The sequence below is a fragment of the Serinus canaria genome, chromosome 4 (genome assembly GCF_022539315.1).
Source record: "Serinus canaria isolate serCan28SL12 chromosome 4, serCan2020, whole genome shotgun sequence".
NCBI lineage: Eukaryota > Metazoa > Chordata > Aves > Passeriformes > Fringillidae > Serinus > Serinus canaria.
Window position 1 is genome coordinate 56,475,421 of NC_066317.1, and position 13,831 is coordinate 56,489,251.

A 13,831-nucleotide genomic window follows, 5' to 3' on the forward strand; every position below is an offset into this window, starting at 1 on the left:
TGATGTCAGTGGGATGGTGTATGGATGCAGAACCTGCACCAGTGGGTCTTACTGTGGTATTGAAACTCAGCAGGTGTTTCAGTGTTCTGCATTTACATCATGTAGTGCTCTCAGGTAGTGAGAACACCACACAAAATCTTACCTGCATGGATGCTGGTAGCAACACCCTGCAGCTTGTATAAGAAGTTTTATTTGAAATAAATGCTTCATAGAATTTTCAGGGCTCAGAAGTCAATATCTAGTGAAATTTACCATTTTGCCACTCATCATGTAATTGTATTTACGACACTCCAATTTGCAACTCAGAAAATGAGTTTGGCTTGCTATAAATATAAATAATCACTTGTAGAAGTAAATTACTTCTAGTAAATTTATAGTAAAATCAGATAAATCAAAATATAATATAAATTTACTTATAGTAAAAAAAAGAAGTAAATGATAGTAACATTAACTATGGATAGTTAAATCACTTACATACTTTTACAGCTAATAATGTAAAAATATTAGTGTAGATAAAATTTCTATTCCACTTGAAAAAGGTAAGACTAAGGGAGTAAGATTTTGTTAAAATGAAAAAGTCTGATTTTTAATTAATTATGGAATAATTCGAAACACAGGTTCTGTTTCAGGAATCCATCTTATATTCCTAGGAGAAATGGGAAAGGACAGGAGGACGTATGATCTAAGTACACTGGCATTTCAGCCAAGCTTGAGAAACTCAAAATTCTAGAAATTACAGCTCTTACAATACTTAAGACTGAGTATGGAATCTCAGATGTATTTCTGGGGGGTGAAATGTGCTAGTTTGGTGTTTTCAGCCTTTTGAGAAATGACTTTGATGTGTAATAACTCAGATGTCTCTTGGTAGCTTCTGGTGAGTATAATCCACTTGTTTTTCAAAATTGTTATGTGTGAATTTGATGCTTGCAATCTGATCTATTATTCAAACATTTATTCAGTATATAGCAACTTTGGACTTCTTTTAAGTCTCAGTACGTGGAGAAATGTAAGTTGTTACTGATTCATGAATGATTTCATGTTTCTCTAGACATTATTTTCTAGGCATATACAGAGCACTTGGAGTATCAAATCTAATCTGTCTGGGGTAGCTTCTTTGAATATTATGTGAATTAATAAAAGTACTTTACTTGTGAAGTGTTTTTTTCATACTTTTAGCCTTAAAGCTATTTCTGAGCAAAACCTAAGAAAACTCAACCACCACCACTCAACTAAACCACTTTTTTGTTTTCTCCCCAATTTCAGTTGGTCTACAGTTGGGTATTGTCAAAATCTACGCCACCTTGATCTGTCTGGATGTGAAAAAATTACAGATGTGGCTATAGAGAGGATTTCCAGAGCACTGGGTATCATATCAACTCATCATACCAGAGGCATTCTGAAAAGCTGCAGGAACAGGAACTCTAAGACTTTGTGGAAAAACAGAGAGATTACTCTGCAGTCCAACCAGAAGTATAATGGTTTGCATGAAATCAGCAATGAAAATCTCATTCAGGGAGGAAATGGTGAGCAGCACTGGACTAAACCTGACAGCTCAGAAAACTTCAGTTCTGCTTATGTGTGGATGCTGGATGCAGATGATTTAGCTGACATTGAAGATGCTGCAGAGTGGAGACACAGGAATGTTGAAGGATTTTGTCTTATGGAGCCAACATCCCACATTAGTTGTTCTGCATTGTGCTACAATAGAGACATTTATGGATTAAGGACTAGAGGGTGGCAGCAGCACTGTGCTTCTACTGACTTGATTTACTGCGGTCACTCGTTTTGTTGTGCTGGGACAGCACTAAGAACTATTCGAGCACTTCCAGAGTCCTCTGCACTGTGTAGAAAACCAATAAGGACTAAGCAGTCAGAGAAAAAAGACTCTGCATACTCTGGGAGTGAAAAAACAGAGGAAGAGACTGCACGAGTTCTTCAGTTTCTCAGTCTGTCAGGCTGTTACCAGATAACAGACCGTGCTCTCAGGTGAGGAGACGTTTTCAAACTATTTTGCTGCAGGATATTTTTTCTGATTTTATTTGTGGGGCCATTCTGGGATGAATCTGCATCATTTCAATAGAAACATTTTTATTGAAGAAATGGTAAGTTTTAAGTGGTCTTTCCTTCTTAAATAGTTACAGTACTAGACTTGAAAACTTTTCCCAGCTTTTCTTTTAGAGATAACAATAAAATCTTTTATATCTGTCTTCTGAAGTCAAGTATTTTTATGAATTTGTTGTTATAGACAGTATTAATGCTTTTTGATTTGTTAGTGATTTATTGTTAAGAAATTGTGTTGATTCGCTAATTTTTTCTTTATGCCTGCACTATGCTTGAAATTCTGTAAATCTGGAGTAACATCTTGATTAACCTGTCTGGATAACAATATAATTTAGTGACAGGCTGAATCAATGGGCTGAGGCCAGTTGTTTGTTCAATGAGATGAAGTACCAGGTCCTGCCCTTGGGTCACAACAACCACAGGCAGTGCTACAGGCTGGGGGCAGAATGGCTGGAAAGCTGCCTGGTAGGAAAGGACTTGGGGGTGCTGTTTGACAGTGCCAGCTATGCCCAGCTGGCACCTGGCCTGTGTGAGCAAAAGTGTGCCCAGACACAGGCAGTGACCATCCCTTTGTTCTTGGCCCTGGTGAGGCCACACTTCAAATCCTGTGCTCATTTTTGGAACACCTCACTGCAAGAAAGGCATTGAGGGGCTGGACTATACCCAGAGAAGGGCAGTGGAGCTGGGGAAGAGTCTGGAATACAGATCTGCTAAGGAGTGGCTGGGGGGGCTCAGCCTGGAGAAAAGGAGGCTCAGGGGTGATCTTCCTGTTCTTCACAACCACCTGAATGGAGGCTGTAGCCAGGTGGGGGTCAGTCTCTTCTCTGAAGTAACAAGAGAAAATGGCCTCAGGTTGCACCAGAGGATGTTTAGATTGGCCATTAGGAAAAAATTCTTCAGTGAAAGGGTTCTCAAGCATTGGAAGAGGCTGCCATGGGCAGTGGCATACCTGGGGGTATTCAAAGGATGTGACACTTGGTGCTGTTAGTGGTGGATTTGGCAGTGCTGGATAAACAGTTGGATATGATTATCCCTAGAGTCTTTTCCAACCCAAATGATTCTGTGATAATTCTGTATGTGCAGAACAACATGTTCAGTACAGCCTCATATAACAGTTAAAGGAGGAGAAAAAATGTTTGACTTGAACATTGAGATGGCTTCATGAGTTACAGAATTTTGTTTGCTATTTGCCAGTAATACTCTGTATTGTCAGAAAAATGTAGTTATTGCTTCATACTGGAAATGAGATGAGGCTGGGGTACTTGCAGCCTCCTGCTCAGGTGTGCTGCAGCACTAGGGCTAATGAAAGCTTCTCGGAGTGGGAAGACAGTGCATTTCTGTGCTGTTTGCTCTAGTAAAGTGAGGAGTAGTGAGAGGTGCTGCTGGCATCAGTTTGTCCCTCCTGAGATTTTGTCCCCATTTGATGTTCACAAGTACCAGCTATTCAGATGTCTCCTGTGATTTTTCTGTCGCTCACTCACCAGTGTTACCCTTCCTCAGGGTATGCTGCAGATATCTGGGCTTTGTGTTGGAGCTCGTTTCTCTTCAAGTGTTGCAGTGGACTTGTCCTGACAAATTTTGTTAGGTGCTGATTAGGTTGTGCTGTGTGTATTTTACAGGTTACTGGTCTGGTTTTTCATGACTCAGTAGTGTGGGAGCAAAGGGAGATTTGGTCACTGAGTCACACCAAGGGTTTAATTGCTTTGCTGGTTTCCCATTGGTGCTTTTCGGGTAAAAGTATTTAGGAGCTGAGAGTATGTTGCAACAAGTGCTTCTTGTAGTCACAAGAATACTTGGGAGTCCTTGGGGGAAGAGAGTGAAACCCCCTAATAGAAACACATGCCAGTCCATTTAGTTCATGTAAGTTATTACCTGGTAACTGGTTTTGTGGCCTGCAGTTCTACTTCTCCCTTCTGTCAGGAGAAGCTTGTACAGTGATGCTCTGAAGGCATCTTCAGTTTTAAATCCTGGCTTGAATCTGCAGTTTGGTGAGTCAAGCCTGGTGGGTTTTTTTCAGGTGAGTGAGCTTGTTTCTGCTTGAACTTGGGCTGGCTGCTCTATGGAGTCGCAGAGAAGAGAGCAGGTTCACATGGAGTAATTGCTCAGGTGTGGTGCATCTGTGTGCCTGTTGAATCAGCAGTCAAATTCTCTTGAACTCAGAGAAAGCTAGAGAATTACATTTGAACAGTAAGATGGTGTGTTGGCAGAGAGAAGCTCTGCTGTCAGTCTTAGGAAAACAAAAATTTGGATTCCAAAATAGGTCTTAACAAAAAAAAAGAAGGGTCAAACTTTGGGAAGCATAATGCACCAAACTTGGGAGTGTCATGTTTTAGTGTGAGATGAGGAGTATACATCACCTTGGAAGCGCTGACAAAATAATTGGTATTTTGAAGAAGAATGGCTTTGTAGTTCTTTGTAATAGTCATCTATAAAAAAAGTGGTTTTATGTTGTCATCTATAAAAAAAGTGGTTTCCCACTAAAGTCTGTCTAAGGAATTGTTAGCTTCTGTAGAAATCTGTTCAGGTCTGTTGTTGTGGCTCAGGGGTGATCCCCTTTAAAAGACAGTGTAGAATGCCAGGTTTCTGCATTCTAGAAATGAAATGCAGAAAGTTGTTCCTTAGGGGAGTGTCTGTTGTAGGAGGTGCAGTAGGTCTGTGATGGGGCGGTGCAGTGCTTGCTGTGCGGGCTCTTAACGCGTCTCTTCTATGTGTCCACAGGGCATTGACTCTGGGAGGAGGACTGCCACATTTGGAGCACCTGAACCTCTCGGGGTGTCTCACTGTAACTGGTGCAGGCCTGCAGGAGTTGGTTTCTGCATGCCCCTCTCTAAAAGATGAACACTTTTACTACTGTGACAACATTAACGGTAATGTCTTGCTAGGAAGATGTGATGCTTTTTCTGGGGAGTGATGCTCGGTATAGGGACTTCTTAAAAGAAAAAGAACCACCAAAACCTCACCTTTTTTTAATGTCTGTGTAGCACTGGGTTTCACAGATTAATTACAAAATTATGACTGTTAAATCAGTTTTGCCTTTTTGTTTGTTTGTTTGGTTGGGTTTTTTTTGCAACACTAGTACAGTTCTGTATTACATAGGAAAGCGTTTTTAGTGCCTGTATCTCTTAACTTAGTTTAGCATAACTAATAGGGGTAGAAAGTAAGTCTCTATATAGCTGCTATTACACACTTGCCCTGTCCATATTTTCGCTGTAAACCATGCAGTTGTATGTTTTCTATATGGTCATAACCTCAGACAGAGGCTTCATTAGGTTGGTACCAAAGCAGAGATTTTTAGGAAACCAATGATGTTTTGTGTGTTTTGCCATGCAAACCTCCATCTTGCACTAGTTTTGGTATAGGATATCTTTGATTCTCCCGTCACATGTCCTTATAGGAAGTGTAATTCAGTTTTTTTTCTGGTTTTGCTTGAGTCAGTAACTTAGGGATGGATCTAAGCTGGAGAAGGACCTGTATAAATGCATAAAATCTGTTTATGGTGCAAGTCTTTTCAGTGTTTACCACACTGGAATTCAGTCTATTAAGTCCAGTAAGCATTCCTAGCATTATAGATGGGAGCCATGGTGTGACTGGTATTCCGTGTGTGAATTTAAAACAGGTAAGTGCAACACAAGGCAAGGGAAAAAGAAGATGATGACCAAGTTCACAGGCCTGTCCATCTAAGTGTGTGTAAGCCAGAATTGTATTACCTGGCAATTCATGGTGTCTAGCTCAAAAATTTGCATCTGTATTGAGATGCAGCCCCAGCCTGGGTATCAAATGTCAGAGCTTTGGTATTGCAAGTAAATCTGTACTGATATTTGGGTATTCAATCCATTGAAATCGATAGAAGACAATGCACTTGGATTTGATCTAATATTAGAACTGAAAGTATTAAATCTTATCTTGTTTCCATAATTTTCGCACTTTATGCACTGTTTTGCCGCTGCTTTTTTTTTTTTTTGAGACACTTGCTTTTTGTTACTTCCTTGCATTCTGTATAGTCTACAGCATTTAAAAATCTATTTTCTGTTGTCTTTCATTTCTAACTGAAAATTTTAAGGTTCTTTTTTTAAAAATCCTTCACTGACTCTTTCCTGCATTATGTTGAGTTTAAAGATGTCTTCAAAGAGCAGTTAGAATCCTGTTCCTTTTATGTCTGATTGCTTGCTACTTTCCCTCTGTTTATACTTCTGTCAGTAAGCCCAGACATAATTTGTCCTCAGACATTTCTGTTTTTCATTTTTTTCCCTATAAAATACACCATAACATCTTTGTATTGTTTACAATGCCCAAATTTGTGTGTGAGTCCACCACTTCAAAGCTTAGCTGTTTCATAGTATCCTCAAGAAATTATTTAAATTTAAACAATATTTTTGAATCATTCTGTAAAGTTTTCTGATCCTCTTCCTGTTTATTTCCATCCTTTTACTGCCTGCTGGAATCTGTGAGCCTATAAGCTCTGCTTTGTTCTCTAAAGCATCATGCATGCCTTTGGATCACAATTATTCCTGTAGAGAGAAGTGCACAGGACAGTGAGGCTGTAAGGGCCTGACTTCTTGCATCTGTTGAGAAATAATGTCATCTCAGAAGTTCATGGCTTTATGGAAAGTAGCCTTCATAAATTAATTCCCTGCAGTTTTGTCTGGGTTTTGTTCCTTGCATTTTCAATCAAACTTCATTGTGATAGGGCTGTTCAGTGTAAAACTGATGGGTTATTCCATTCTGTGGGCAGCAGGATTCCTACAGCAGCTGTTTCTGTACCATTTGGTGTTTCTAAAGTAACTAGGGAAAGCAGTAGCTGTTTCATTTAAATCAGTCCATACCTGAAGCTGTTTATCTGCACATTTACAGATTGTATTACTAACTGCTGCATAAAGTTTACTGATCTGTAAGCATGTACAGAATAATTTCATAATTTTTTTTTGCCCACCAGCTTATCAGTGATTGTTTTCAGGGAAGGAGTTGTACTCTGGGATCAGGGTTGGAAAACCTGTCGGTCTTGCAGAAAAAAAATATGGAGCCAACAGCATGGAATTTAGCCATCTATGAATAATAAAGATACAACTTTGTCATCTGCTGATGAATAAGGCCTTTACTTTTACCTGCAGCTTATTTTCAGATTTTTTTTTCCTATAAACACTAAGCCTAATGGACCCCTTAGACACAACCCAGCTTCATTGGAATGTCTTTGTGGAGGGCTCGTTTGGTAGGCACATTGGTTGCAATTTTTGTATTTTCAGCAGATACTGTTCTACCTTTTTAGTAGAGCATGATTAGAAAAGTAGAGCAGCTCTGGTGAAGTAGTTGGGTTTAAGTCTGACTGCTGTTGCATACCAGTAACACGGTACAGTTTTTATGACCAGAAACCATGAATTTGCATATACTTCCAGATCTATTTTGTTTACTGTTAGCTTCACTTCAGTTTTTGATTTGCATACTTATGTTTTTCACAGTGCTGGAACCCTCAGCTGCATCTGACAACAAATCTGTCAATGTACATCCCTTCTAATGGCTGATTACATTTGTCTAAAACAAATTTGATTGTGGATCACACTGAAATCAGCAAGAAGAGTTTAATGTTGGAGTTACATCTTGCCGCTGAGTTCTTATTGTCCTAAGGCTGTTTTGTCCAGCTGTGTCTATTCTTCTGACTCGTTTCTAATTTCAAAGCCTGGAGTGCTTTCAGCTTTGGCATTAGAAAAATGGGGCTCCCTAATTTCTGCAGCAGTAGCTCTTTGCAGCATTTAAGTATGATTCAATTTCTAGAGTTTTTTTTTAATTATGTAGTCCTCAGGTTCTGTAATTAAAGAAATGGGGCATTAATGAAATAAAGTTTGATTCTAATTATTCACTCTTCTGGCATTTAAAAATCACTGGTCGTGGTTTCTCTGTACTTCAGCAGTCAGGCCAAGACTTTGCTAGTTCTTTTAAGGTGTGTGGACCACTGTGTGCAGACTTCTGTGTGCACACAGTGTTCCAAGAGTTAGATCTCAGTCTAAATTCTGCAGATTACCAGTGTACTCACAAATCTCTGAAAGAATATTATATGCTTGTGGCAGCCAGTTGCCCTGGCAGGAGAGGTTCTTTTACTATGGTCTTGGTCCATGTTGTCGTGTGTTCTTGGTGGAATGCCAAACTTCATTCTAGGGAATTGTGACTAATTTTTGTTGTACTAGTACATGTAACAAAATGGAGTAATCAAATAGCTCTGCTCCTCTCCTACATTACCAAACCTCTTTATATGTTCACCACAAGTAAACAGAGCTCACCTCTATTCTGAGTCCCCTAAGCATCTGAGTAATCAGATGTGCATGTAAAGAGCCTTACAGTAATCCAGTTTAGAAGTAACTAAACCAGTAGCGTAGACTGTGGCAGGTTAGATGAGTATCTGATTAACTTTGCTTTCCCAGGTGAACCCAAAACACATTTAATTTACCACTTAACTGCTAGCACTTACTAAGCTTTCACAGAGGGACCCTTCACAGGGAGAAATACCCTTCTCCTTATGATCCACTTCATGTACTTCCATCACATGTTGTTTTAAAAGACTACATTTTGGGCTCCTTGTTAAGTCCAGCAGTGATGGTATCTGGCTCATCCCTGTCAAGATGTTTTGTTACATGAGCCAGAATCTGACACTGCAAACACCCAGTGGTTGCTTGCTATACCTGGCCATTAAAACTGTCAAAGTTCATTCAAATCATCATCTGGTCCTCAAAGTGTGCAGTGTGTGAAATTGCTGTACAGAGCAGTGTCCTCCTAGATACCCAGTGCATTGCTAACTGGGCTGTGCTGAAAGCAATAATGGGCAAATGAAGATGGGAGATAGTGGAACAGGTTATGCAGAAAGGTGGTGTAAGACTCGTCCCTGGACACATTTGGGGTTAGGCTGAAAGGGGTTTCTGAGCAACCTTATCTAGTTGAAGATGTGCCTGATTATTGCAAGGTGGTTGGAACTAGATGAATTTTAAAGGTCCCTTCCAACCCAAAGTATCCTGTGATTCTGTGGAAGTGATTCATCTCCACTGTTAGGCTGAAATGACCATCACACTGGACAATATAAAAAGGAATATATGCAGTTACCATATTGCTTAATCTAATGCATCAGTGAGGAGAGAGGAGTTGGAGACCTCATATACAGAGTCCAGAGGAAACAGAAGACAGTGTTCTTTTGGCAAGATTAAAGAGGCCATTTGAATTTAAATATAGAATTCTAGTCTAACAGAGTCTAGTCCAGATGAGGTTAGTGGCCAAGACTGGGGAAGTCAGAGGTTATGAAGCCAAAGAGATGTAGCCAAAGGTCAATGGTAGTAAATAAAGCCAGGCAAACAAACGCAGCGTCCATGGTTATCAAAAGTAAAGGCATTTGAATTTTGCTGACTGTGCCAAATGTAAAAAAGAGCAAACTAGGCATTAGGGATTTTATAGAGGAGGTAAATGACTTATTTATGGTTTGACACGTCAGTTGATCTTCTCCATCATAACTCAAACCCAGATAGCCTTACTGTTAAAGCAACCATTAATGATACTACCTTGTTATAATAAGAGCATAGAATATCCTCCAAATGATGGGAATTGCCCATATATGCTAAGAAAGAGTGTACGGGGAGGGCAGATTTCAGAAGATGTGGTTGAACCCTGAATGTTTCATTTTATCTGAGTTCTTTATTACAGGCTATAAAGGAAAGTTAGTGGTGGTATGAGGATTAGACATGGGGCAAGAAATGCAGTGTGGGAAGAAGGGTGAAATTTCACTGTGATATGCTTAATGTAATTTTTAGGTCATTGCCTTATAAATTGGGAAATGAACATAAATGCATTTCAGATGGTCCAATTTACTTACAAGTATCCAAGTTTTTCAGATCTTAAGTCGCTGTTAGAGTGGCTTAAATTTAAAAATGGAAAGCTAACTAAAGAATAGGAAGAAAGGGAAGAAAGGGCTTAATGGTCACTGTTCAGGAGAGGAACCTGGGAGGTGACAACTTTCTCCCTGTTCCCCTCCCAAGAGTTCTGTGCTGAGATCAGTCTTACCTAGCATTTCCCTTGTGTTGTGGTGTAAGACATGCACACAGTAATTTCCAAGTTTTTGAGTTGTGCTCTGTGGTCTTCAAGTACTGATACTGATGCTGATGATTTCTGGAAGCTTCACTGTAGCTGTATGTGTGGTTGAAGGTCTGGGTGGCTGGGAATAATCAAACTGTGATTGCATGAAACAGAATTCGGAGCTGGCAGGTGCAGAGTGAAGATAATGATTTCAGAGAGCTGTTGGTGCTAATTCTGAGATCTTTCCTATTTGCAGCAGCAGCCAAAAAAGCCACCAATGTTACCATCGTCAGGGTGGTGAGAACAAGATAGAGGGTGCTGTGCATGGTCCTGGAAGCCTTGGGGCACTCACATGTGGAGCACTACATGATGGGCTTGGTCTCCCCATCCTGAGGAGAGTATACACTGGAGTTAAAGAAGATACAGAAGAGGTCTTCTAAAAAGTTAGGGAACTGAACACTCAAAAGGCTGGATGTTTCAATCTGGGAATGAGATGGCTGAAAAGGGGGCATGACCGTTACAGAATTGGGAAAGCAGTAGATGAGGTGAATGTGCAGTGGTAGTTCTCCAAATTTTGCAGTGTTAGAGCACAGGAGCACTGGGTGAATTTTACACAGATGCAGTGTAGTGAACTTTTGGAACTTGGTCCTGTGGAGAATTGTGGAAGGAGGTTTAAAAAGAGGTTAAAAACCCTTATGCACAACTGAACCATAAACAAGTACTGAAGGAAATGGACTTCAGTGTCCCTGATGCAACAGTTAGGGTTGTTGGAAAAGCACAAAAGGTGTGCATGATAGGCTTATATCATGTCCCTAGACACCATTTGCTCTTGCTAGTGGTGGAGGTAGCATTAGATGGAGCATTGGTCAGACCTAGAAGTTGGTGTGTTCCAGTTAGAAGCATGAGGAATAACAAAATGAGCAAGGAAAGGATGGAAAACAATATTAAATTAAACTTAGAATTCCCTTCGTTGGGATCTTGTGGTTCTGTATGTTTTGTCAACAAGCATTTTGCTAGAAATGTGACAGTTGCTTCAGAATCACTGCTGTGCTGTGTAGCTGTGGCAGTGCTGGGGAAGGTCAGCTACAACTTGGAAAGTGCTGCTGCACAGAACATGCTCTGCCAAACCAGCTGTTCAGAAGCACCAAGTCTTTCTAAAGGATGTACAAAGAAGCTTTTAAACTCTAGCTTATAAGTGACATGGAGGATCAAAATGTAGTTCAGATGAATAAAAAGATGTGAAAAGGAAAATGGGTTTATTGACCAGTGAAAAGTTCACTATACTGTAACTGTAGTCTTTCATTAGTTTCAGGTTTTATTCAGTCTCACGTATCTTAACTTATTTACAGTGTAGAGTATTGCTTATTGGTCTGTGGCATAAAGTAGGAAGCTGTTTTCAAGATCCCAGATTCTTGGAAATTAAGTGAATTATGGCTTTACTGTTGAAGGAGGTAAATAAAGCCAGATATGGCATGGTGCCCTAGTTCATTAAAAGATTTTGTTAGAATTTCTAAATACATTAAAGCCAGCTGAAATATTTGTTGATTTGTTTCTCATACAAATGGGGAAAATTTGTATTGTCCTGGTTAGGTCTTCACCAGCTTGTTTGAGTTGGCTCAGCAGCCCACTTCCAGTGTTTGTTGGGTGCCAGAGCTCAGCCAGCCTGAGTGTAAAGGGGTCTCAAAGCAGGCATATGGCTGCAGGAAATAAAACCCTGTTTGAATAAATACAATAATTTCTTATCTCATGGTCACTTTTAACATTTAACATGAAAGGAGTGAGTGAAGGTAAGTGGAGGTGGGTAGAGTTACAGTGTTGGTTTCTGCTCTCTGTGCTTGCAACTTATTCTTTTTTCTGAATGGCTCATTTTTAGCCTTATGGCTTTTGACGACTGCAGCAATGCTAAGGTGATTCTGTTTATAGTTTTTGAATTTCTTGTCAAGAGTATGTGAGAGTCTGGCCAACCATGAAGTGTTCATGGATGAAAAAAAATACTTCCAGGCTAAAAAAACTTCATTACCATTTCATTACCACAGACATAGTTTTGGAGGTTATGGTTTCTTTGGTAATGATCATCTGAATCTGAAAAATGGGAATTAAAAATACATTGTCAAAACCACTCAGTTCTGAAGCTGTGGCAGCTTGTGTAAAGTTGCTCTTTTAGTTTTGCTTATGGGTACTTCTGTGTAATTTGGGATGTGTTATCTTCATGGGACTAAGCTGTGAAGCAAAAATCTCTTGAAAAATACCTGTTCCGAGTGAGGTTTTTACTCCGCGATAGTACCGGCAGCATTTTGGACTTCACGGTACTGAATGAAGTGTAGTGCATTGTTAAAAATGAGATGTTTTCTGAATCACCAGTTTATGAGAGTTATGAATCTAAATGAGTAGCCTTTTCTTCTTTTCACATTTCTGTTGTTTTTGTGCAGGTCCTCATGCTGACACCGCCAGTGGATGCCAGAATTTGCAGTGTGGTTTTCGGGCCTGCTGCCGCTCTGGCGAGTGACCGCTGACGTCTGACCTTCTACTCCATTTAGCTGAGCAGGCTTCCTCTCATGCACTTTACTTACAGCTCGCATCTTGTGTTAACAATCCTTGGAGTGAGACTTGTTATACTAGCCTGACCCTGCCCACAACTTCAGAATCTTAATTATGAGTGTACTGTACAGTGTTGTAACAATCTCACAACCTCATTCGGCTTGAAGGGTGTTGGGTTTTATTTTACATAATTTGGGGAAGATGGGGAAGATCTTCAATTTTTTTTTTTTTAATGCCACTTTATTCCAATTTTGGCACTTAACTGTACTTTACTGAATTATTTTGTGTTAGGTGACTTTTCTTTTTTAATTTTGAATCCATAAGTACAATATAAATCTCCGCAGAGAATTTGAATTTTAGTGTTTGCATTTGGGTAACAATTATACATCTTTAGGAGTCTGGTTTCTTCCCCTTTCCTCTCATCCTGAAGTTGTTCTTTTTACTGCAAAATTAGGGAAATTGCCACCTTCCTTTTGCATTTGGTTTTGTATTTGGGCTTGAAAGACATAAATAAAACATTCCCACCAATAAAAAAAAATGTGTGCAGGGGTTGAATATCTGTCCTTTCAGAGTGCCATGCCAGAAGGCTGCAGAGGTTGGGCAGGTGAGTGGGTGTTGTCATGGTTGCAGAGCTGTCAACTGTACAAAACTTATGGGGGTTTTGGTTTGGTTTTATGGTTCCCATGACTCTACTAAGTTGCATTTTTGAAATAGCTTCCAAGGAAGTCAGTTTTCATTAATTTGAACTCTGTGAAAGACAGCAGTGCATTTCCCCCCTTGCTTCGATAGTTAAAAAGATTCCTCTCTGGACAGTGGAGACTGGCAGGGAGCAGAAATTCTGTTGTGATTAGTGAAATGTGTGCTGGAAGAGATGAGTAGTGCATGAGTGTGTGTATGTTTGTGTGTGGTGGGATGAGTGCAGCCATGTCAAGTTGTAAACTTCAATGGCCACCTGCTCATGGTTGGCACAGTTGCAGGCTGTTTTTTTCTACAGCAGAGGAGGCGCAGGTGTCTGCTTTTGCCTTCCTGTAGAAGGCAAACAGGGTATTTTCTTTCTCCTATCCTGCCTAATTTTTAGGACTGACAATACAAGCTAGTAATTTTTACCTGTTTTCCTAACTGGATAAATTGAGTAGTATTTATTTGGAACACTAGTCGTGGTGACATAGTAGCTTTCAAGATTCCAGGG

At 39.9% G+C, this 13,831-nt stretch overlaps 2 protein-coding genes across 3 annotated transcripts in view; one reads left to right on the top strand and one right to left on the bottom strand.

Annotated features, from left to right (window-relative positions):
* Window positions 1-13,181, top strand: part of FBXL5 (F-box and leucine rich repeat protein 5) — a 34,488-nt gene extending 21,307 nt beyond the window's left edge. Inside the window, exons 9-11 of one of the 2 annotated variants that reach the window (XM_050973482.1) lie at window positions 1,264-1,986; window positions 4,780-4,928; window positions 10,361-13,181. In XM_050973482.1, the coding sequence (XP_050829439.1) occupies window positions 1,264-1,986; window positions 4,780-4,928; window positions 10,361-10,416 (928 nt within the window). In that variant the 3' untranslated portion in view covers window positions 10,417-13,181. The remainder of the gene's footprint in view (window positions 1-1,263; window positions 1,987-4,779; window positions 4,929-10,360) is intronic. The other variant, XM_050973481.1, reaches the window with a different exon arrangement.
* LOC103824290 (complement C1q tumor necrosis factor-related protein 7) overlaps window positions 1-13,831 on the bottom strand; it is a 395,389-nt gene that overhangs the window by 265,733 nt on the left and 115,825 nt on the right. The gene's annotated exons all lie outside the window — the stretch shown is intronic.